Source organism: Hippocampus comes, unplaced genomic scaffold, assembly GCF_001891065.2.
Source record: "Hippocampus comes isolate QL1 unplaced genomic scaffold, H_comes_QL1_v1.1 scaffold43, whole genome shotgun sequence".
Lineage (NCBI taxonomy): Eukaryota > Metazoa > Chordata > Actinopteri > Syngnathiformes > Syngnathidae > Hippocampus > Hippocampus comes.
Genome location: NW_017805276.1, coordinates 350,221 through 374,804, shown reverse-complemented (window position 1 = coordinate 374,804; position 24,584 = coordinate 350,221). Strand labels below are relative to the sequence as shown.

General features: G+C 42.1%; 3 protein-coding genes across 6 annotated transcripts in view; 2 read left to right on the top strand and 1 right to left on the bottom strand.

The window, feature by feature from the left end:
- btbd7 (BTB (POZ) domain containing 7) overlaps positions 1 to 11,455 on the top strand; it is a 24,004-nt gene extending 12,549 nt beyond the window's left edge. The window contains exons 4-11 of the mRNA XM_019870213.1: positions 2,379 to 2,587; positions 3,749 to 3,824; positions 4,486 to 4,646; positions 4,729 to 4,872; positions 5,202 to 5,391; positions 6,484 to 6,662; positions 6,780 to 7,184; positions 8,240 to 11,455. Coding sequence (XP_019725772.1) covers positions 2,379 to 2,587; positions 3,749 to 3,824; positions 4,486 to 4,646; positions 4,729 to 4,872; positions 5,202 to 5,391; positions 6,484 to 6,662; positions 6,780 to 7,184; positions 8,240 to 9,010 — 2,135 coding nt within the window. The 3' untranslated portion in view covers positions 9,011 to 11,455. The remainder of the gene's footprint in view (positions 1 to 2,378; positions 2,588 to 3,748; positions 3,825 to 4,485; positions 4,647 to 4,728; positions 4,873 to 5,201; positions 5,392 to 6,483; positions 6,663 to 6,779; positions 7,185 to 8,239) is intronic.
- Positions 11,456 to 11,756: 301 nt separating this feature from the next.
- Positions 11,757 to 19,044, bottom strand: LOC109516037 (ubiquitin protein ligase E3 component n-recognin 7). 3 transcript variants are annotated; one of them, XM_019870211.1, is made up of 13 exons: positions 18,961 to 19,044; positions 18,661 to 18,850; positions 18,361 to 18,494; positions 17,641 to 17,701; positions 16,521 to 16,616; positions 16,389 to 16,442; positions 15,179 to 15,275; positions 14,963 to 15,090; positions 13,433 to 13,621; positions 12,297 to 12,453; positions 12,156 to 12,217; positions 11,916 to 11,980; positions 11,757 to 11,853 (listed from the first exon to the last, which is right to left on the bottom strand). In XM_019870211.1, exons 2-13 carry the CDS (start codon positions 18,778 to 18,780, stop codon positions 11,835 to 11,837), a joined length of 1,182 nt encoding a protein of 393 aa, XP_019725770.1. In that variant the 5' UTR covers positions 18,781 to 18,850; positions 18,961 to 19,044; the 3' UTR covers positions 11,757 to 11,834. The 3 variants fall into 3 exon arrangements, with proteins under 3 accessions (XP_019725770.1, XP_019725769.1, XP_019725771.1); XM_019870210.1 differs by having other exon boundaries at positions 11,757 to 11,873; positions 11,936 to 11,980; XM_019870212.1 differs by lacking the exon at positions 11,757 to 11,853 and having other exon boundaries at positions 11,888 to 11,980; positions 15,179 to 15,266.
- Positions 19,045 to 20,640: 1,596 nt separating this feature from the next.
- The window catches only part of itpk1b (inositol-tetrakisphosphate 1-kinase b), a 30,532-nt gene continuing 26,588 nt past the window's right edge, over positions 20,641 to 24,584 (top strand). Inside the window, exons 1-2 of one of the 2 annotated variants that reach the window (XM_019870193.1) lie at positions 20,641 to 20,865; positions 21,269 to 21,446. In XM_019870193.1, coding sequence (XP_019725752.1) covers positions 21,352 to 21,446 — 95 coding nt within the window. In that variant the 5' untranslated portion in view covers positions 20,641 to 20,865; positions 21,269 to 21,351. The remainder of the gene's footprint in view (positions 20,866 to 21,268; positions 21,447 to 24,584) is intronic. The other variant, XM_019870194.1, reaches the window with a different exon arrangement.

Genomic DNA, 24,584 nt, shown 5'->3' with positions numbered 1-24,584 from the left:
TGGAGGTGTTACTGCAGAAGCCCAACGTCATCATCCGTCTTTATCCTTCAGACATCTGTCCCTTTATGATTTCCACCTCAACTAGCTATCAGGCAATATTAAAAGCCTTATTAATTTTTCAAGTGCCCTGCAGAGAAAAGCAGTGCGGTTTTGTTCTTTGCTTCCCTTCGCTGACCATCGAGCCTCTTGCTTGTGGTTGCAGCCTGATTCATTCAAAGCGCCATTGCTCGAGTGATCCACGCACATGATTTACATCCACGGGCTTGTTTACAAGCCGTCAGCTGCGGTTTGCATTTAAAGTGATTTTTAGCGGTTGGAGGCTCCACTCACATGGGGCGCTGCATAATAAGTAAGGTTTCATCCATTGAAGTGGCTCAATTGTACAACAATTGTGTACGGTTACCAACTGTAGAGAGTTCACACGGACTAAAACAGCAAATTTTAATTTCCAGCTCAAAGTAAAAGCGCTGTCTCTTTAGATAGGAGGCTGCTCTGAATTGGAATGGGTGACTGCGGAGCAAAGCTGTTGTCTTCAAGTGTTTACTTTTGTGCATGTGTGGCCAAGGATGCACAGAGCTCAACGTCAGAAGAAGATAGACGGCAGAGAACACTGTCAAAGATGGAGACACAGCTGGCGGGGAACCTAGAACAGTCATTTAGTTTATCACCGACGAAAAGGCAAAGTGCCATTGCTTATTGTTTTGCTTTTCCAAACTATTCTGGGTTTTCCCCCCTTCCTTCTCAACATCTGTTACTGTAACTTGCTGATAAAACGAAAGACGCCTTAAGCGCTACAGCTTATCCATTCAATTTGCATTTGAATAGACTGCTGAGGTTTTGTTTTTTTTTTTTAATTTAGAAATACATTTCAAATGTGTGTCCCTGGAGAACTTAAAGCATAGGTATACTATGAGGACAAAAGTACAGTATTGCACAAGAACTGAAAGGAAAAAAAATACAGAAGAACTTTCAAAGTCAAACATACTTTTTTTCCCAGCAAACCGATAAACCGCCAAGGTGTTTGCATTTCAAGACTACATATTTTGCCTCAAAAAATTTGGCCATCAATATTTGGACGTATATTTTGGCATCCTTAGTGAACAATTTAGTTTATGTTTGGAATGCAAGAAGAAGCCAGAGTTCCTGGATAATATCCTCGCAAGCATGGTGGAGAGCTTGCAAACGCCACACAGGAAGGCCAGAGGCCCGTTTTAAACTCGGAAACACTCGCCTGTGACAGCATTGTTAACCACTACCTCACGATGATCCCCAAAACTTAACTTTCGGCGCATATTTTTCTTGCTTGATATTTGCAATGTTAATTGTTCTGAATCAGGTACAAACATTTTCTTTGAAAATGCCGATTGCGGTTGGTTACTTCAAGCTGATTACAAGGCATCAAAAAAATGTTAAAGAACGCACTGTGTTCCGGAGAAATTGCGTGGGATGTTTTGTTTTCCCCCCACATGCCCCCCACCGTTGGAAAAATTCAACATTTTGGGGAATGTTTTGGTGTAAATTTGCATATAGAAAATCTGGTCAAATTAGAGTGAAAACGGTATTAACATCAATATTTCTCAACGTTCTCTTCGACCCTTTAGTTCCGTCTTCTACTCGGGGAACCGTACTCCACTTGGCTGACAAGTTTAGGTGAAAAATATCCATCAATTGCCAAAATTCTTAGACATCAATGGGTGGAAATTGCTGTGGTATTTCAAATGCCCACTCTTAACCTAAAATCTCAACTCGCACAATTGGGACATTTTGGGTGAGAAGCACCAGTGAACTATTTTCTCTTAATTGTGTTTGTTATGGAGGATTTTTACAAGCAAGTGTTCATTCCACTTTTTTTTTTTAATTCCCGAAAAATAATGGATTAGAGTTGATCAACAATACTTTTGTCCATTGTCGTTTTTGACATCAGTGACCTGCCATCATGTGTGCCATTTTAAGATCACCTCTGGAAATGTCATCAAATCATGCCTGTGTGGGGTTTTTCCCCCCTCCCCAATGTATGTTTCATCCATGCACACATTTACTCAGGCACCCATGTTTATTCATGATGTTTTAAGAAAAGGCAAAAAGACACATCAAGCTCTCAAGGCATTTCTGCGGGTCGTTGTGTTGCCGAGTTAAACCACTGCCTGCTGTTCTGGTATGTGCTCTGATTTAAGAAACAGCAAGGAGAATGTGGAGGTTAGTTGAAAGAGACTCCCTGAGTGTGTGAACGTGAGAGGGGGAAAATGCTGGCATGTGCCTTGCGAATGGTTTTTCGTATTCAAATGCTTTATGTGAAAATCGTCGTGAATCAAAGCTTTGAATTTGTTGAATGTCAAAACCTGTCTCACTGACTTTCTTCTCACATTGTCGCCCCGCAGGCTGTGAGGACATTATCGTGGAAAGCTTGTCTCTCGACTCACTGGTGCCCATCCTCAAGTGGAGCTCACAACCCTATGGCTCCAAGTGGGTACACAGGCAGGCCATGCACTTCCTCTGCGAGGAGTTCAGTCAAGTTGTCACCTCCGATATTCTCTATGAGCTCAGTAAGGAGCACTTTCTCAGCGCAATCCAGTCAGACTACCTACAGGTGAGCAAACAGAGCCGTGCCGGTGCCGCCGTCTGTTTTGTCTTCTTTTACAGCTGTCTCAAATTTTGGCCAATGCATTCAGAGTTCTGTTGCGAGGCGGAGAGTGGGCAGCGCAAACACTGACTTGACACCCAACACATCTTTGGCGCTGTTATGAAATCTTGGGATGTTACGAAAGAAGCATAAAAATGTGCAAATAGATGAGTTTTTCAGAGAACCTATGATTTTTTTTTTTTTTTTGGTAATGAATAGCTGACGATGTAGGTTCATAGAAAGAAATGCAAAGAGGTGAATTTGTGAATAGTGAACCACAAATACGCTGGAGCTTACTGCTAAGCCATTTTATCCATGGTTCCTCAATTTCCAGGGGATCAACAAATATTTGGACAATGTGACATAATTCTAAATGCAAACACAATTTTTTAACATTTGATGAAAACCTTCAAGTTTACAGCTCACCAAATTCCTCCCTAGCGGTGCTTTGCCAAGTCTTTCATTGCAGTCATCTTCAGACTTTTTAAAAGCGAATAATTAAGTATTCTGATCTCAATCCATGATGCTTTCATGTTACTGAGAATGAAAGAAACAGTACTTGGATATTTCAAATGTCCAAATCATTTCAGATATGAAAATTTAGGTAGTCCACAATAAATGGCTGTAATTCCAAAATAGAAGAACATCTTCAACGAAAGCTAAATGTCTCAACTCCTATCACATCTTTCTTTTTGGTTTAAAATCCACTGTGGTGATGTATGTACACAAAATAGTACAATCTCCATCCTCATCCAAATAGTTGTGGATACATTCGCGAGTGATTTGCTGCTCACTATTATACCCCTTCTAGCGTTGAGTGCAGCATTTGCAAAGTAAAATAGCTTTTGTGCTGTCATCAGTTGTGCCAGGCTACTTCGGCCTCCGGCTAGACAGTTGAGGTGAAATGTTGAAATCCAACTACACAAGTCAACCGGGCCTGCACCTTGCTGGAACACTGTCCAAACATGTTGCCCTGTCACCTTATCCTCATTTAACTGCTGTTTTCTTTTTTCCCCCCTGACAATATCTGACCTCCTTGTCCTGATAATTATGTTGTCTCCCTGAACCCCCCCCTCCTTCCTTCTGCTCCCCCTCCTCCCTTTCGCTGTGTCTCCGTCTCATTTGCAGGCCAGTGAGCAGGACATTCTCAAGTATGTTGTTAAGTGGGGCGAGCAGCAGCTTATTAAAAGGATGGCAGACAGGGGTAAGATAATACACTCAATAATTATGCTCTGAGCACAGCCGCCAATGATTTTGAGGCCATTTCAAAATTACTACAGCCTCCAAAATATACTTAAAAGCATATCAAACACTGGCCGAATTTGAACCTAAAAGAGCAGCGCTTCACTGAACATTTGTCACCTGTGAAATCACAGTGGTGCTGCCATTTTCTTTCCTTGGATTTAGCGAATTATAATTCCCCTTGGGCTGTGGTGATCCTTGATAAGCATAACAAATGAATAATTGATCGATTGAGATTTGACAGACATAATGGTTGGACCTTTTAAAATTGAATTTTCCATGTTAAATTCAAATGGTTGCTCATCTTGATCAGTTCCAAAACATATTTGAAGCAAATTCCATTCACATTACGTACAGTTTGTCCCGTTTCTGCATGTTTTTTTTAAGTTCTAGCTATTTCAAAAATGTCAACTATTTTATTTTAATATACTTTTTTTAGTATAATTGTGATATTTTAAAGATGTCATCAATCTGTGGATGCTCATCAAAATATAAGGTGAACAGGCATGCAATTAATCCCAAAATGATTCATCCCCTGGCCAAAATCAGACTTCAATTTGTGGGGAACGCTTTGATGGGCCGCGTGGTTTGAAATGTGGCTGTCCATTTTCACATTTGCGCAGAGCCCAATCTGTTAAGCGGCACAGCCCACAGCGTCAACAAACGTGGAGTGAAGAGGAGAGACCTCGACGTGGAGGAGCTTAAGGACATCCTTTCCCCTCTCCTGCCCTTCATTCGAACCGAGCACATTTTGCCTCCGCACAGCGATGTCCTCTCCGACGCGGTTAGCGCTCCTTCGCTGCCTTTTCTGACCAGTTTCTGCAATGCTGCATCATGGCGGTCTGACTCCCTGTTCTCATTCACAGCTCAAGCGAGGCTTGATTAGCACTCCTCCGTCAGATATGTTGCCAACAGCCGAGGGGGGGAAGGCCAATGCTTGGTTGAGGCAGAAGAACGCCGGCATCTATGTGCGTCCTCGCCTTTTCTCTCCTTACGTGGAAGAGGCAAAGGTAGGACACTGATTGATTGGGCTGTCAGATGATGGCACACACTGTCAACCTGTGAGAATGGTGTTCTATGAAAAAACATCTGTTTATTTGGTATCAGTTCAAGCAGACTGTTTGTCTATTGTTGTGAGTGAGATGACATTTTATGACCAATGTATGCAGGTAATTCCAAAGGATTCACATACTTTTTCTCGCAACTGTATGCTCGCTCAAAAATGTAATTCTATTTCTGAACGTGCCAACAGCCTGGATAGATTCATGACAAGCTTGTCCTTCAAGTGTGAAACGTTAGCATACTCTTTGAAAGCAAGCTCCCATTTCTCTCCCCTCAGTTGGTGCTGGATGAAATGATGGTGGAGCAAACTGACCTGGTGCGTTTGCGACTTGTGCGCATGTCCAACGTCCCAGACACCCTCTACATGGTCAACAACGCTGTGCCGCAGTGCTGTCACATGGTTAACCATCAGCAGATGACCGTTAACTCGGTCACTGCTCCATCAGTTGTAGCCAATGAAATCCCAGGTGAGGTCTTTGACGGAGACTTTGAAATTTCTATATTCCTTGTTCCCTTTCAGGTTACGACGGGCCTCCCGTTTATCGCAGTAGGTTCTTTCCAGACACACCTGCAATATAGCAATCTGCTGTTTAATAAAAACATATTTTTTTAAGTTTCACTCCTGACACATGCGTTAAACATTTTTGAACCTAATTGAAACATGTTTTAAACTTAAGGTAAATTTGAACCCAAAGGTTGCAAGCTTTCAATGTAAATAAAATTTGCTGCGGGCCGAGGCTTTCCTTTTCCTACATGCGACGGCATTACAGTAAATAAAGATATTGCCAAAAAAAAAAAAATTACCAATACTACCACTGAAATCTGCGCTACTTAACATAATGTGGTCGTTAATGATAAACTGCGGCTAAGCACTGTAGTCTGACGGGATTCATTTCCTGAGTTGCCTCAGAACAAATACTCGCAGACCTCAAGTATGATTACATTTCATGTGTTTGCATTTTAATTCTGATTTCCGTCTTGCAGTACCGCAGCTCTCAGTGGTGAAGGAGATGATCCGGAGGCTGCAGGAACTGAGACACACGGAGCAAGTGCAGCGAGCGTACGCACTCAACTGCGGCGAGGGCGCCACCGTCAGTTACGAGGGCCTCCCGTTTATCGCAGTAGGTTCTTTCCAGACACACCTGCAATATAGCAATCTGCTGTTTAATAAAAACATATTTTTTTAAGTTTCACTCCTGACACATGCGTTAAACATTTTTGAACCTAATTGAAACACGTTTTAAACTTAAGGTAAATTTGAACCCAAAGGTTGCAAGCTTTCAATGTAAATAAAATTTGCTGCGGGCCGAGGCTTTCCTTTTCCTACATGCGACGGCATTACAGTAAATAAAGATATTGCCAAAAAAAAAAAAAATTACCAATACTACCACTGAAATCTGCGCTACTTAACATAATGTGGTCGTTAATGATAAACTGCGGCTAAGCACTGTAGTCTGACGGGATTCATTTCCTGAGTTGCCTCAGAACAAATACTCGCAGACCTCAAGTATGATTACATTTCATGTGTTTGCATTTTAATTCTGATTTCCGTCTTGCAGTACCGCAGCTCTCAGTGGTGAAGGAGATGATCCGGAGGCTGCAGGAACTGAGACACACGGAGCAAGTGCAGCGAGCGTACGCACTCAACTGCGGCGAGGGCGCCACCGTCAGTTACGAGCTGCAGTTGCGAGTGCTCCGGGAGTTCGGTTTGGCTGACGGAGCCACCGAACTTCTACAGGTGAGGAGGGGAAAGCAAGGGGGAGAATGGGGAAGGGCTGTAGAATTTCAAGCAGATAAAAGCCCAGGTGGCACAACTGTTTTGTTTTGTATTTTTAATGAAATGTTATCTTTTTAGAACCCGTACAAGTTCTTTCCCGACGAACGATTCGGAGATGAGAGTCCAATTCTGGCTCTGCGCCAGGTGGGTCGATGTCGAGTAAACAGCAGCCCGGCCATGGATAGCATGTTCACAGAGTTGGAAGGTGTAGCGGGCTTCCACCTGCCGCTGCCTCCCCCGCCTCCCCCTTACCATCCCCCTGCTACGCCCAGCCACGCTCAGCTCAAAGGCGCCTGGCGACCCCGCGTTCCCATGCCGACCCCCACCCGTTCCTTCTCCTACCCCTGCAACCGCACCCTTAGCCAGCGCCATGCGGCGGCCAAGCATGGCGGCTCGGACTTCTCCTCTGTGCCCAGACCCCAGCCCCCAGACTGCACCGAAGCGCAAGCTATGGGCCGATCCTTGCTGTCTGAACAGCAAGCGGTGAGTGTGTCTGTTCTGTCTTTGGGTCTTTGAGCTGTGCATTAAGGCAGGGCTTCCTAACCTTTTTGACCACAAGTGACCAGTTAGTATTAAGGGCATAGGGCCCTATTTTGGTAGACTGATGCCCGTGCGCTTGGTGTAAAAACAGGTTTAAGTTCATTTTCGTGTCAAGGAACAGGGCTGCTGCCCAAGGCACTCACAGCAAAACTGCTGTTGGCCACAGCTCTTACCCAGACACCTCCTCATCCACTATACATGGGACATTTCTATACATTTTATACAAGTAATCTGTTTTTTAGTGTTCAAGTACAGGACAGTTCCAATGTGTTTTAAAAGTGCCTTCAGATAAGTTATTGGGAGAGATTGGGAGGAGTAAAGCTATAGAAATTTTTTAAATTTTTTATATGGATTATATAACTGCACATTTTACATCGCGCATGTTCACCTTTTGGGGTTGGTCTGGAACTATATGGGGGCTCACTTTGAAGATGCAAAAATTATTTATGATCAAATTATTAACTATTTTGATTATGAATCATTTAGAGACATTGTTTTAATTTAAAATTGTATCAATCTTTGTATTTCAGGCTCCCAACAATAAATATTCTCAGGCTGCTGTAGCCCTTCATGAAAGCTTGACTGATTGTCTTGGTGTTTTATCCAAATTTGACACGAGCAAACATCTGCCTATAATTTGGAAAACAATGATCAACATTTTTGCCTATTTTCTCACATCCTGTGAACCACACTAGGAAGTGGATCATAATCAAGTTATGTTTGAGCATTTTTTTCGCTTTGTCAATTTAAGATAATGTCCTGTATTCGTTTAATATATATTTCAAAAAATTGACCTAGCCCTCTAAAGTGTTTATTTGAAAAAAATAGGTGAAACATTTCAAAACATGTAGTTATACTCAACCCAGCACTCCCCACTCTCTTGTGCTGGTCAGTGGGCCGCATGTTGGGAACTCCTGTCTTTGTCTTGACTTGTTCATGTTTGGATCATGATAAGCACTTTTAAAAGGTAGTGTCACAAAACATGTCTTCTGTTTCAGATGGGCAGGGAGCCCGTTATGAGGGAGTTCATGCCCGACATCGCGCTGGGCGTCTCGGTCATGTCGCTGAGGGAGCAGCACATAGCAGAGATGGACCGTGAAAGCCCTCACAGCCCCATGGGCCCCCCGGGTCTTCATCTGCCCCATGGGCCCTGCCCCTCCGTCCGCCACAGTCACAACCACGGCCCTGGGCACGGACACTCCTGCAAAAGACACGCCCCCGAACCCAAGCTGGAGATGCAAGCGGAGTTTCCCGACCTGTACGACTTCTCCCGTCGACCTTCATCTCCGGCCCCCGCGCACACTCTGTCCACGTTCGCAGGACCGGACCTCTACAGCCACAGCTGCGCCCCATCGGGACCCTTTACACCCACTTACATTACGGACTCTCAGTCCCACAGCCAAGCGCAGGGACGGACTGGCCCGGACCCACTACGGCTGGATGTCCTCGGGATGGCCCCTCAGAGGCATGATGCCGTTAACCCCTCGGGGCCGCAGCCCAGGATGGGACACGCGCCGAGGGGCCGCTCAAACGAGACCGACCTGACTCACGGCTTGGGCCACCTGCGCTCGCCCAGCGGAAACATGGACGTCTACGAGGACAGAATGGCCGGACCTCGAGATGCCCCAGAGGAGATGGTTCTTGCTGTGGAGTCATCTGGCCCGGGGCCCCTTCAGCAGCCTCACAGGAACAGTGTCAGCGAGGACATGGCCAGAGACCGCAGGTCACCCAGCAAGCCTGACTACCCGTACAAAAAATCTGCACTTTAACCCCAGCAATTGAGTTGGGAAAAGGGAATGACTGACAGCTCATTTGATTGAATGGCCAAGCACTAAATGTGTGTGTGTGCGCGTGCGTGCGTGCATGCGTGTGTGTTCAACAGAAGCATGGGGAAAGGTGATTGCCATCTATAGGAAGTCCTTATTGTCCTACCTCTGCCACTTGACTCCATCCATCGCACAGAGTTGAAGGGCAAAGTGTCCCATTTCGAGGTCACTTAGCCGGATGGATCCGTGTGCCGATTTGTTGGTTGGGGCAGTCCCTTAATGTAGCTCAGTCGCCAAGTGGTTGTCAGACAGGCGCCGTTCATGTTGATGAGTGTCAGATTGTAGGATAGGATTGTTCATTTATGAAAAGCCACACAGCCTGGAGGAGAGAATTGTGATAAAAATCATATGGAAATGTCCGCTTGTCTTCTACCAGTGGTTCTCTGTAGCATCCCGTGCAACTAGTCGAAGTAGGGCTGACTGCCACGTCCAAACAATCAGAGCGACTTGATTGCAGGCTATTACAATAGTATGGTCTTCTCGCGGTTACAGTAAGACCGTCTTTCCTACAAGTATATTATTTAGGTTTCTTTTTAGGTGACAGCCTAGAAAACCTTCTGCATCCTCTCATCAATCGATCCCTTCTACACCGCTTATCCTTGCGAGGGACACGGGTGAGCCGGAGCTTATACAATCTGACTTTGGGCGAGAGGCGAGGTACGCCCTGGACTGTTTGCCAGCCAACTGCACATATAGACAACCATTCACACTCACATTCTCACCCGGGGACAAAACTGAGTCTTCAATTAAGGCAAGAAGCAGCCCAGATTTGAACACTCAGCCTCAGCTGTTGCATAGAAAGAAACTTATAACGGTAGCAGGCGTGTCTTCTTGCAACGTAAACACACACACGCACGCACCAAGGTGTGGTGACAATCTCAGTACTGTATTCGCACATTTTCAGCCTGGTGTCTTTGTACATATCAGGAGGAGGACAGCAGGCTGTGTGCTTGCGCTCCTTCCTCCTCCTAATCTAATAGCATCAAGTAGTCAAATCTTGAAGCCTTAACCAGTACTCTGAATATTCCATTTCAGCTACCTTCAAACTCAGTTTTCTCTATGATGTCATTCTATCGCAAACCCCTTGTGAATTCACATTTAACAGTGTTGCCCTATCTTAATGAAGAAAAGGTTCATATACAGCCAATTGAAAAAATGTTTCACGTCTATACATACCAACACACACTTTCTGTAAGTGAAAGCTGGGCCTGTTAAATTGACCACAAAGATATTCTGTTGTATGAATAACAGGTGAAAAAGCAAAATAATTGCATATTCTGCCATCTAGTGGAAGAGCATTTAATTGTTCTGTCATTGGACACATTCCCGGCATAGTTGAACAAGGATACATGTTTTGTTGTCAAGAAGTGAAACTGGATATGTGGTCGGGAATCACTGAACTAAGTGACCGGATGGACAACCATCTGGCCACCATCTCACTGGCCTCGCACAGTCAGCGGTCATACTGTTCAATGAAGTACTGTGGCCAAAAATGCTGCAGCTGCTTGTAGCTCCAGAACCATGCAAGTCCACGACTGAAGCTCACATGCCTGCATGAGAGTCATTGTTTTAAGGGGAAAAGGAACAAGTTGAAACAAAAGGAATCCTGCGTTGACGTGAAGAAAGGCTGCTGGCGCATGTCGCTCCAGTGGAAAAATTGTACATAACCAAATCAAGCGTCACTTGTTTCTGGTTTCGATTACATTGAAGTGGTCGTTGTGTTCATGTGACAGTGTAAGTTGGTCCTGTCATGAAAGCTCGCTGCGAATGTGCTCTTAAGATTGTGTCTCAGAGTTATTTCCTTTGTAAATGTTCTCCATTTGGGGCAATTTGCTCACTGTTGTCGGTGGTGTAAATTATCCTTTTTTTGCGCGAATCTGAAGATTGCCAATGCAGAATAATCACCTTTTTTTTGTCATCTGGGGTGGGGGGTGAAACACTAAACTTTTCTCGATTCCTCGCTATACATGTTGTGTTGTAGTTGACTATTCCAAGAGGACGTTCCGTTGACTAAAAGTGGTTGTTTTACTCTTTGCTGTAGAGAGGTCAGTGCCTTCCCTGCCTGCAGTTGGGTTTTTATTGGAGACCTTGATGTCTATGCAAGCTCTTTTCTACCAGCTTACCAGCCTGCATCAGATAGTTGTAGCTCCCTTTTGTGTACATTGATGTTATTTAGCACCTTTGGTTGTCTTTTTTTTTTTTTTTTGTAGTTGAATCATCTGAAACATTGTGTTGGATCCTCACAGGTACATCGTACTTGTATGGGATCTTAGCAATCGATGTTTGTAGACTAATTATGTTGCATTTAGTTTCAGTGAATCTATTTTTCTACTGGCGCCTCAAAAGGTGTGCAACAGTGGTCCTGAAAAATAAACTGGTTTGATATTATGAAATGAACTTGTCAGTTTTTTTTTTTTTCAATTGAACCCATGACTCTCACCGGTGAATGGTTAACTTTTCTTTATTAAATTGCCGACAAAGACAACTTACCTCATATAAACACTTAGCAACACGTCTTGAACAGACTTTTTCCAAGGCTGCAGTGCTGATACAAAACAGGTCACAAATGCACATGCGCTAAGTCAAAACTAACTTCAAAGTTGAGGCATCTTGAACAGAAACAAGTGTGCTTCCAACATTTGCACTATTTCTTCTAGAACGATTGCAGCATAAACACTCCTTTTTTTCCCCCCAACAAAGGGAAAAAGAAACACATTCACAGTTTTCATTAGCGCCACCGCAGGACTGCGGCATGGCCCGGCTTCAGTCACTCGTAGCCCGTGTTGGTCCTGCGCTGTTTTTTGGCCTGCTTTTCTGGCCCGGCTTCAGTCACTCGTAGCCCGTGTTGGTCCTGCGCTGTTTTTTGGCCTGCAGCTCCTCGAAAAGCTCATACACTGCTTCCGTGGTGACTACCTGAAGGGAAACAACACAAATAATGTATCACCGGACAATAAAAGGAAAATGTGACAGCGAACTGCAAGAGTCGGATCCAGTCATAGTCACCTTGCCCGTTATCTGTTTTAAAAATGATACAAAGCCCTTGAGCACAAAAGTTTGCCCTTCCCTGGCTCATCCGGTTGGACCTTACCTTTTTTTCTGCTGCACATTTGTCAAATAATGCAGTTATTGCAGTCGCCATCTCATTACAACCTAAAAGGAAGGAAGCGTGATTAATCGGAGCACATAAATGTCAAGTGTAGCGACAGAGAAAAATTGCAGTCGTTCTCACCATAAATGAACTCGAGCTGCTGGACTCGGTTCATTGAACTGGTCAGCGTCATCAGCGGGTGCTTCCCAAACGGCTCATTCAGGCCTCGTCTCTCGTAGGCCAGAACCGAATCAGAAAGGTCCATGAGGAAGTGAACATGTGAGGCTACATAAGCCCTCTGTGTGCCACAGGTATGACACATGTATTATACAACGGAACATTCTGATAAGCATAAATAGAAGGGCTAGTGCGGGGGTGAGCAAACGTGTATTTTTAAAATGGACAGTCATTCGTAGCATGACTTGCTCGGGATGAAGTGTTACTATAACACTGTTATGGGTTCAAGTGTGCTCCCTGAGTGGATGAGATAAGTTTGACATCTCTGGTTGTTTTTGTTTGGGGTTTTTTTGTAGGGTGTGATTATTATTTATTTATTTTTTTTGCAAATCGAATGAAAGGCATAAGATAGGCCCAGAGAAGGCTATTTTTTCACAGGTGATTTTACTTAAGTACTTGTCAGGTCATATTGACAGTTTTAACAAATACTACAAAAAGTTTAGGGTTTTTTTTCCGGTGATAGCTCCTTTAAATAAGCCATTATTTTATTACATAAAAATATTACATAAAAAAACCTACTTTAAAAAAAACTCCTTTTGCACACTATCTAATGAGCTGAATGACTCAAAATGAAGATAAAAATCAGTTAACCAATTTTTATTTGCTTTACGAATTACTGATTTGGTCACACAGCAAACTAAATAGTTGAATAAAAATGTATTATGATTCAATTACATTGACTTGAGATTTCATTTCAAACGAAGTACATAAAGAAATGAAAAATCAACCAAATAAATAGATCATAATGAAACCAGAGTAGGGGGAAGTTAAAGCTTAAAATATGTTATTCATTAATTCGTTAATAAATGTCATGCAATGTAAAATTGTTCAAAATCAATTAAATGATTGAATTAGACAAGGAGATTTTAAAAATACAAATGATGAAATAAATACATAATGATCAACCAATGTTAGGGTTAAATGAATGCACCAAATATGACACTACTTAATTGTAAACACTGTAAATGCTCGGCGGGCTGGATTAAAGAACGGAGCCACGGGCCATACGCCCCTGAGCCAGCCTGATGCTTGAGACCCACCTTGCAGCTCGTGCAGGTGCACAGCAGAGCGCGCCACTTGGAAGGCCAGAACACCGCCCCCTTTTGAGGCGTCGACACATGCAGCGTCTGAAAATACTTCAGCTTGCAAGCCACCGTTTTGATCTCGTTGGGGCAGTCTGTCATGTCATCGTAGCTCCGCTTACAGGGAAAGCTCCTGGTCGGCGTTCCCTGCCGTGAGACGAGGGCTGTGAGTTATGGCGTGACACGGCTCCATAAAACACAAGATTCACCCAGCGAGGGCGAGATGATCGGGCGGTGAAAATGAGCGCTTTACAGTAAAGCTGGCCTGTGAAGCGCAGCCAAAGCTGTCTGCAGAGTCAGAGACAGAGGGGCCTTGTGGGTCACGTCTCCTCTAATTACCCAAGAGAAGGCCTGCTCGCTGTCCTGTCACGTTGCTCTTCTGCGCCATCAGGTGGCAAGCTACAAAGCAGCGGCTGCCACATCAGACCACAACATAGAAAAATCGGCAGTAACGCTGCACATCTGCTCCGTGCATCGCATGAATCCATCGTGACGGATTCTACATTACACGATAGTGTATTTCAAAGCCTTCCACATCACACAGGAGTGTATAAATAACTGGAAGTCTACGGTTGCTAACTACAAGAAATACTGCATACATATGTTCATTCTGTTCATAAACATGTATTTGGTCATCATGGTTTTAGTACATTACCAATTTTGGCATGATTAAAGGAAGACTGATATTAACGTGAACTACCATTTATTGCGGGGAGTACGTTCCAAGCCCACACACAATAAACGAAAATTTGCCATGTGCGGTAGTAGAACTTATTTTGATTGATATTGAAATGATTAAAATGCAATTCATTGATTTGGGAATTTAGGATGTATTCAGCTACCAAAACTCAACTTGAAATATAACGTGAAACAAATTAAATAAAAGGAAACGCTTTCAAACAAAATAACATTTAAATATTAGCAATGAAACACTTTTTTAATTTCCCCCCCAATTTTGCTGCTGTCGACTGCAAATTTGCAGATGAATATATGCCTTTAAGTGTTGTTATATTACCTGTCTGTGTGCGTTCCTACAGTGTTTGTGTGTAAATATTCATTATTTGAAGGACTATCACTCCCAAAAATCAATGCTAATTTGCTATTAGCATGTCACTGTAATTTTATATTGACTGCTAGCATTAGCAGTGTTTCTAAAAAGAAGTACATCTTGTATTTGAAGAAAAAATGTGTGTAATTAATTTGGTTGTGTGTTTAGTTTTGCAGTAAACTCTAGACTAGAGCCCCATTCCTTTATTATTTTTTTAATATATATGAAGCTCGCCCTCATGAAGGACTTCTGGGGTTTCACAAGAGCTTGAGAAAATACATACTCCAAGTTTGAATGTAGAAACATGTAAGCTTGAATGTAACATAGCATTTTAAAATCTATTTTTAAATATGAAAGAAAAACAATGGGAAATATGGAAAAATAGAAATCTTTTTATGCCATCCATAATGTTGAAATCTTGTATGTTGGGGTTGCCCTACCTCCTGCTCCTTTTCCTTCTGCTCAAGACTGGTGGAAGGTTCTTCATGGCTAATTTCACTCGACTCCAAAATGTCTTCATTTTCTTCTACTTCCTCTACGTTCCCATTTTCACCCTCCTGCATCTCGGCTGAAACCAAAAAGGAAACAAAAATATCACCAAAGCGACACGATTGGTACTTGAGCGTTTGCTGCTATCACCTAGGAAGGAGAAATACCTGAATGGTGAGCAGCGTATGTCCACAGAAAAGGAGCCTTGTTCATGCAGTCCTCGCATACCATCTCATCCATCTCCGCCACTTCGCACTGCAAATGCTTAATGTCATCAGATGAACGCGCATTAGAATGCAAGCATCATCTAACACAAGCCATCCATTTTTCATACTATTTGTCCTCATATGACTCACAGGTGAGCGAAGGACTATTCTCGATTACATATTGCTGGTCACCAGTCAATCACAGGGCACGTAGCCAAGTCACAGACGCCCATCCAGGAACTTAAAGAGACTGGCGACCGGGACCAGATACCTGTTTCAAGTGCCAGAATTGACAGCAAGACCAGCGTACAGTCTGTATATCCCCAATGCAAGCTCCCTGACGCGTAGAGATCTTGCAATAGAGAGATTACGCTCATTTGAAATCGCTATGCACTACTCACAAAAAGTTAAGGATATTTGGCTTTTGGATGAAATTTATGTCACTGTAGCTTGAAATGTCCCTTGTGTTTCATCTTTGGCACTTAATTTAATACATGAGCTCCTTACATATTGCTGGTCACCAGTCAATCACAGGGCACTTAATTTAATACATGAGCTCTTGGCGTGGATTTTATTTGTAATTATTTCAATATTACTGCAAGGCCGTTAGTCGGAAGAAGAGAATGTCTAACAGCCGTCGGGGAGTTGTGGTCCCCTTAATGTGTATCGCACAGAAGCGAGGTCATCGAGCCGCAGCCAACAAAAACCAGACGCTCCTCCGATGAGATGGGTTTGCGTGTGGTTTTGGCTCAAATGGCTAGCCCCTGCTTTTGTACCTTAGCTCAGACCAAAATGCAACGCTAGTTAAAAAGTGCTTTCCTTTTTTGTTTCATATATGAAACAATTATATACAGTACACCAATTTTTACCCCCTGTATTCTAAACATTTTTTAAATAATATATTTGTATGGATTTTTACTACACAGCACGTACCATGGTGTTTTTTTGATCTTGCACACAAGTAAAACACCATGTTTTTTAAAACAAAAACTAACTAGAAAAAAACCCTAAAAAAGATACAAACTAACAAAGCTGTTCTGAATACTACTTAAAACTAATGACATTTACAAAACGAAATGAAATAAAAAAAATAGTAACGATAATTACAACTATAATAACCCCGGACCACACACACATACGCAAGAGGCGTCAAGGGTGAGGTAATATTTACCCTGGTATGAAACCAATCCTCACAGATGACACACTGAATCATCTCATCATTGACCTGTGGAGAAATTTCTTAAATTTAGTAAACATCAGAAGTAACTTCAAATTCAGGAGCAGAAATGAACAAACGGCATACCTTATCCTCCTGGTCAGGAAATGGCCGGTCGCACGAGCAGTAGCGGCCGAAGAAGTTGTGATTGTAAAGGTTTTTTGCGTTTTCCTCATCTTTGATCTGCCAGAGCAAAGGGTGACCACGATAAGCAAAATATAAATAAGCCTCATGAAGTCCGATATGAGAGGTCTTTGTCACTCATTGTGCATTTGGCTACGTTTAAAATGTATGGATGCAATTGATACATTTTGTGTATTATTTGTGACACTTTGATTAGATGAAATAAAATGTTCTGACATCCAAGTTTTATTCGACAATTGAGACATATTGTGGGGCGTTTTACTTTGGAGGTGCCACTGTACAGGTCAATGGTACAAATTGTGATAAGGTACTTCTCGTAATTGTCATGTTGGTAACAGTGCAACAGAACACATTACACTAAACAGTGCGGTAACAATAAATTATAAGCAGAGAGCACACTGCTGCTATCTTGAACTGCAAATTATGATTTTAATAATATATTCATTTGTGGATTATTTTGGAGACAGTAATGTTAGATGAATTTGAAGTAAAGGTGCCCCAAATGATGAGTGGCGACGTGACAAAGATCCAAGATATTCCACCTCACAAATGAAGATCCCAAAAGGAAAATGAAACTAAGAATGGTCTTAAAAATAGAAAGAGGAAGTGAATAAAATCTACTATGTCATGTCAGTGGCAAGTATAGTGTATCCACTTGTGATTGACGCACATTTCAGCAAATTCTCTCATATGAGTTCATCAAATGACATGTTTTGGAACTGCCCCAAAATGGCCACTTCAAACTAAAATGGCCCATTTCCTGTCTAATTTCAATCATGGGTTCTTAAGACTTTTCATGTGTCCTGTTATGATAGACAAGGACACCCAATTGCATTGTGCATCATCCTAGAATATATAAAAAAAAAAAAAAAAAAAAAACTATATGTCGATCAAACTGTTTTGTATGAATGATACACCACTTGAACTGGGTTACATGTCGTGAATCAAGTGTACCTAATGTTCTGGACCGTCTATATTTAAAGTTATGAGAGAGAGAGAGAGAGAGAGAGAGAGAGAGAGAGAGAGAGAGAGAGAGAGAGAGAGAGAGAGTGAAAATTCTCACCGGAATGAGCTGACACTGGAAATCCCCAAATTTGCCATTTCCACAATCACATCGAAAATTTCTGTTAAGAAAAAAAGGAAGAGAAACATTGAACTACTTCACATAAAGTTGTTAATCTGCTCAACACTTGGACTTGCAGTCTTCAATGCGTTCATTGGGACAACTTGACAAAATTCTACCAAACAAGTGTGGCAAACATAAATCAGTCAATCATTAAAACAAAAGATTACCCAGAATAATGCAAACACATCTGTGGCTTTATCTCAACTTTTTTTTTTTTTGTGAAACATGATTGGAAAGGTGGACTACATTATGAACACTGAACTAAGACACTATATAAATTTAAAAAAATAAACAAAACTACCGAACTGACTGGAATGAAGGCGGGGGGGGGGGTTCTCAAATTGCAGGTTTGGCAATTTTTTACGACAATCTGATGTAATTTGATTTATTCTTCAGCCCGAATTTAAAATGAAGCATCAACAGCATTTCTTTTCAGGAGCGTACAACATCGATAACTGTTCCTTCTTTTTCAGGGAATTGAACCAGTGAAACAAGAAACAATTTGAAGAGTGTGTTAGCTTTATCTAGCTGCATACACGCTGCCGGAAGTTGCATTTTCTTTTCAAAACATGGCACGCCATCATGTCTGCTAGCCAGAATCTGGGCTGCACTGTATTTGTTTCGACAAGGCAGTTAAATTCGAGTTTAACAGCATACCTTTTAGTGTACAATTCGAAGATGTCATGCCCATCATGACATTTGTTGACACACGCCAGGCAAATGCCAGCAGGCTGTGATGCATTGGGCGTGCACGTGTTGCATGCAAACACCGCCTGCCTCTTCACATAGCCCTGCAAAAACACACACGCAAAATCGATCTTAAAAGTCAGCAGAACGTGGCCAAGATCAACACGACCGTCATCCAGACATGAAATCAAATTCAATTCGACATAAGTGTGTTTTACGTGAGCACAGCATTCCTTTGCATGGATGGAGGACAAAGGGCATGTTTCTTACACGGGGATAAGAACAGTTTTCGGAGTCACTTCCTGCCAGTACGCACAAAGCATGCTCCAGTTCCTCCTCGTTTTCAAAGAAGTCGTCAAGGTGCGAGTCCGCTGTGTCTGTCCCTGCCATGACCGAGGAGAAAATGCCGAGGCTAAAACGAGTGTATTTGTTTGCTCGCGGTGCTGCAGCTGCCGCAAAAGCTACTCTTATCCTATGTCTTTCCTTGCTCCTACTGTCTCTACAATAAGCCGCTCTCGTACAACTCTAATTGCCCCACGGGGATAAATAAAGTTTTCTGAATCTGAAAAAACAAAGTTGTAGTTCCGGGCGGGAGTTTGGAGGCAATACCACGTGGCGGAAAATACGTCACGGTAGCGATTTGCCAATAAATCCAAGTCGCTCTGATAAAAAAAGTGTGTTCTCAATCGTGCTGCGGTGCAGACGTCGCTTTTTTCCTCCTTTCAATAAAGCTGATGTTCAAACGAAAAAAAAATAAAATAAAAAAAATAACAAGTCGCTCTGGTAGCAGAGTGCACTTCTAGGTTTGCCCAACATGGGGTGAACCTACAATCTCTCAGCGCCTAGTGTGTGTGTGTGTGTGTGTTGCACATAGAACATATTTGACAATAAAGCTTGACTTGACTTGGTGTGTGTGTGTGTGTGTGGGGGGGGGGTTGATCTTCTTCAAATTTCCGTTCCCTCTCGTTCCCTCAGGTCCTCATCCTACCCCCACCTCTCTGTAAACTCTGCCCTTCTCAACACGATGGGGTGCAGAACTTTGAGCCGCTCTGCCCCCAAACTCTGGAACTCACTTCCACCCAACATCCGTAATATTGATTCTCTTCCCACATTCAAATCCCATCTCAAAACCCACCTATTCAAAATCACATACCCAATTTAAATTAATCTCTTCTTTTATGATTTATAATTTTATTTGTGGTTTTATTGTTTTGTTCTTGATTGAAAATTGTCCTTGCGTGTTTGAAAGGCGCTTCTAAATAAAATGTAGGATTATTATTATTACTCGATAAATATGATTGGATTTATTTCAACGTCCTCTTGTCAATTCATCTTGAAATAGATTAAACAAACTATTTTATTTTATTTTATTTATTTTTTACCGAGTACGTACTGGATGTTTTCTTGTGGAATGTCAAGTGTTTGCAAAACTGTTCCAAAAGAGGGCGCCACTACTTGATTTTTTTTTTTTTTTTTTTTGCAGGGGAATGATTGTTTTTCACTTGTGGTGCGACGGTCCAACAAAAGGTCGGAAAAATGAAATAAAATAATACATCCAAAATAGACCCTCACGAGGGTCTCGTAGTATGAAATTAATAATAACAATAATATAATAATAATCATCATCATCATCATAATAATAAACAATAATAAAATATTAAATACTTTTCCATTTCCAGGAGATGGCATAATTAACCCGTGTAGAGTCTGTTTCCATTTAAACTGCGGCATTCAAGAGAATAATAGTTTTGTGTGCAATTATTCAGGCCCAAATGTTACACTTATAAATTAAGTTATTTTGGGAGTGCATTGAGACGAGATCATTATCATCATTATTTCAGTATGCATACTTTTCGTGACATTTTTTGGGTGGCGTGCTTTGAGGTTTTTGTCATGTAAAGTGGATGCTTTGGCTCAATAAATGTGGAAAAACTGGACTTCGTCATCATGATATGCTGGACCAACAGGAACCACAGGCTCAACTTCTTTGACCACATGTGGTTGCTTTTGAATACTATCGGAAATTTATTTTTATCCTTTATCACAAATTAATGTTGGGTAATTTTACAATGAAATGGGAAAAAGAAGACTTGTTTTGGGCAGTTTATCGCCAATTTGGCCTTTGCTATGAAAGAAGTGAAGGAATAAACAAGTGAGGCGCAAAGTAATGGCAACCAGAGCACGAAAAAGAACGAAAACGAAATAGGGAGTGCTAATTTCCGAGCAGCACTTGGAGGCAGCACCAGCCTCCTGGATCCTGGGTGTGTGCAGTCAGTCCCAGTCAGTCAGTCGAGCCCGTAGGTGCGGGGAGAAAGCACCAGCAACATTGCAACGTGGGTCCAGCTGTTCCTGTCAACTGTCACCTTCCCTGGAAACTTCTCCCTTTGCTCCAACTGGCGGGCCCAGAATGGGAAACTACCCGAGCTAGTTCCTGAAGAGGACGTCAATTCAGGGGCGGACTGCCAAAAGTGCCAGGTTAGTTAGCTCTCCGCGGCGCCTCATCGCGAGCGTTATTCGCAGCCCCGGCGCTTATTTCACGTCTGAGCGAACGCGCGTTGAAACGTTGTACATGCAACATATACACATCGGCCTGCCCACTCGTTTTTGCAGCCCGCTTGCGGTCTTGCGTTGTGCCATCGTTTGGACTAGCAAGCTAGCCAGCTAACATTAGCAAGTGAAGTTAGCTTGGAGGGGCGCGTGCATGAGTTTGACTGATGCTCCACATAATCTGTCATGCTTCCAGGTTGTCATTGTATTTGTTATGTTGTGTTAGTCGTAGACTTGACATACCTGTGATGGGTGTCTGTATTTGTGTACGACACAATCCAACAGGATTGGAGTGGTGAGAGACTTTACACAGCTCTCCTGTTTTTTTTAGGTCGATCCCTCATTCAGTCAGCCAGCCAGTGAGTCAATCACATCCTTCACGTCCAGGGAAGGGTTCCAGGAGCATCACTGGAGATGCAAACTTTCCTAAAAGGCCGGAGAGTCGGCTACTGGCTCAGTGAGAAGAAGATGAAGAAGCTGAATTTCCAAGCGTTTGTAGATCTGTGCAGGTATGTGAGAGCGTTTTGAGTCCCTATCGTGTGCATGAACAGCTGAATCGCTAAAGTTCAACAGAATCCATTCCGGGATGGTGGTTGACTTCCAAACTTGTTTTATTTTTAAAACACGTTATTCCCAATTTCAATAACGTGAAATGACCTTCGTGTTTAGTGCACTTGCCCAACCGTTGAGAGGTCCTGGTTTTGAATCTGAGGCTCAGCTCAGTGACATTTGCATGTTCTCCATGTATTAATGTAACCATGTATAAGTGTTAAGAGTTTTTAATGACATCCTCCTGGCTAATGACAGTGGAAACTTTGGCCATTTTCGGATTCTCTTTTTTGTCAACTTTCCTATCGGGTCAGAGTGAGATGATGATACTTGGAGGATTGGTCGTTCAAATTCGAAATCCCTGAATGCAACCTTTAAGCTTTGTTTTAGCAAAGGTTACTCCTTACCAGCCTTTATGAAAGGATATTACCCACAATTCTTCATACGGCAGCAATATTTCAAGCAACAGGGCACCGATGGAGTTGACAGACTCTACGCCAAGACACTTGAAATTCACGCTCAAGACTTAATATAATACTTCCAAAATAATAATTAAAATCATTTAAAAAATAAAATGTTTAAAAATTACAGAACAGTATATATAAACACTCCCTCATTCCTTAAGCATATACTCTTAATTGATTAACAACTCTTAATTTCCAGTAGGTATGATTGTGAGCATGAATTTATGTTTGTCAAGTTGCGATTGGCTGGTGACCAGTCCAGGGTGTACGCCGCCTCTCACCCAAACCAACGCATAGATGGAAATAATGTTACATTACAACATTTTGACATTTCTAACTGTTCAACTGCTGATGCCTGACACGCATGTAAGGGAAGATAACATTTTGGTTGAACTCCAAATAAAAGCGATAACAGTTTACAACAGTTTCGTTCATGCAACGACAGCATAATCAGTTTTTTTTTTTTTTTTTATAGAAGTCGGAACGTGCCATAGCGTATTTCACTGATGCCGTAAGTCATAAATACAGTAAATATTTGTATGCAAAAGCTTCGGGCCAGATATATAAAACAATCAAATGAAAGATAGTAAGTAAAGTGTGCAACCCCAAAACATGTGTTCGGTGCCACTTGCTGGTACCGCCCGTGCCCCCTCCACTCTAAAAACGGCACGATTTGCACTTCTTTTCTTTTTAATTACCGGTAAATCATCAGTGCACTTTCTGTATTCGTGTGTGCCTAACGTCGGATCAAAAAAAAAAAAAAAAAAAAGCTTTTTGGATGAATGCACAGAGGGAATACCAGAGTCAAGGCCTTGGTTGGCAGAGGTTGTGTTTGTTATGTCTTAAGTGGAAGCTTGTTGAGACATGGTCCTCGGAGCAAGAAGAATATGTCTGTAAAACGTGTCAAGTGCTCAAGGCACAGAAACCTTAAGATGTAATTCGTTGTTTTGATTGCGCAATTACACTCCAAGGCATTCCACATGTTTCAATATGAAAAGGATGTCTATATTGGTGAATCAGTAGAGCTTTTAGTACAATACGCTGATAGTAATTGTATAAAGCAGACTGAGGATGTTATTACTTGCCATTCATTTTAAAAATAGAGCATAGAACATTCAGGCAGGGTTTTTTTTTTTTTTCTTTGCTTCAGGTGATTATTACTAATGTTCTGCAGAAACCTCAGAGCAAGTGCTGACAGTAATCAATTTATAGAATACTGTCCAGATAAGTTTTTGTGTCATTTTTCAAGAATGACAACTCCTCCGCACAGCATTCTGCTCACTAACGGACAAAATAAAAATAGAGCATAGAACATTCAGGCAGGGTTTTTTTTTTCCTTATTTTCAATTGTTTCTCTGTTGAAGTCAGATGTGAAAAAAAAGAATTTAGCAAATTTTATGTTTAAATTTATCCAAAGGGTTTGCAGGCAAAGCGGGCATGTCAAACTAAATTTTGTCACAGGGATGTCGTTGTTAAGGTTTACTTCAGGAGCGCCGTTATGCCTGTGGAAATCATTGAATTGTATAATCACCTCATCATATTATTACATACACAAGTAGTAATGCATTTGATTGTCCTGACCGATTTTTTATTTCATAAATTTAATTTATCGTCACTGAACGTGTAGTGGTACACACGCCGGACTTGTGTGCAGGCAGTGTGGAATCGGTTCCCACTCAGTGACGGTGTGAATGTGGGTGCGGATGGTCGTTTGTCTCTATATGTGTCCTGTGACTGACAGGCGACCAGTTCAGGGTGCAGTCTACCTTCTGCCCATAGTCAGCTGGGATAGGCTCCAGCAACTCCCCGCAACCCTGTTCAGGATAGACGGTGTTAAAAATGGATGGATGGATAAAATTTGTTTAAAGTCGTGCTTACAAAAAACATATACAAATATTGTCCAATTTATGTTAAGAAGGAATTTGGGAAAACCAGTGCTTGAAATATCTGTTACAAAATTATTTCTGCCAAAATGAATGGAACAAGTGCATTATCAAGAAGCACAGTACACTTTTGTGAGCCACATGAAATGATTTGATGGGTCGGATCTAGCCCCTGAGCTTTGGGTTTGACGCCAGTCTCGTAGGGTGTTCCTGGTTTTTTTTTCCCCCGATGCTGCATGCTGCGACGAAGGTTTATCTTGTATCTTATCCATCGTCAACAGTGTAAAAAGTTATGTAAGTTGTCAGAAGTAGGACATGATTTTCTCGAGCACTTGTGACCTTTGGGGTAAGATAACGAACTATGTCTGTCGGACTCGGAACATACTCGAATGCGGTTTTATCCAGTTATTCAACTGTGATTAAACATTCGGGGGAAAAAAACGATAATGCAAATCAGTGTTTTAATTGGATTCACTGTTCAGTGTAGTGTGTGAAGAAGCAAGAGGGTTGCTGCCTCACAAAGTGACCTGATTGAGCCAGCCCAGATTACCACACTGTAATCCTCAAAACATTTTTAATCTCTTTAAAACTCCCAAGCAACCACCAGTTCCCTCTCTATGTCCAACCCAGACCTGGACCCACGGGTATTTATCGTGGAAGGTTAAGATGAAGAAAGACTAACACAATAAGTAGTGGCTTTAAATGGGAAAAAGGATAAACACACCCCCCCCCCCCCCACATACAGCTCCCA

What these genes read in the sequence shown, in the direction of transcription:
- LOC109516037 (XM_019870211.1), bottom strand. Translation starts at nt 18,780, where the DNA reads ATGGCAGGGACAGACACAGCGGACTCGCACCTTGACGACTTCTTTGAA. An exon ending in TCCAGTGTCAGCTCATTCCG is followed by an intron (nt 16,617 to 17,640) that starts GTGAGAATTTTC and finishes TTGCTCTGGCAG; the next exon opens with ATCAAAGATGAGGAAAACGC. An exon ending in AGGATTGGTTTCATACCAGG is followed by an intron (nt 15,276 to 16,388) that starts GTAAATATTACC and finishes GATGACATTAAG; the next exon opens with CATTTGCAGTGCGAAGTGGC.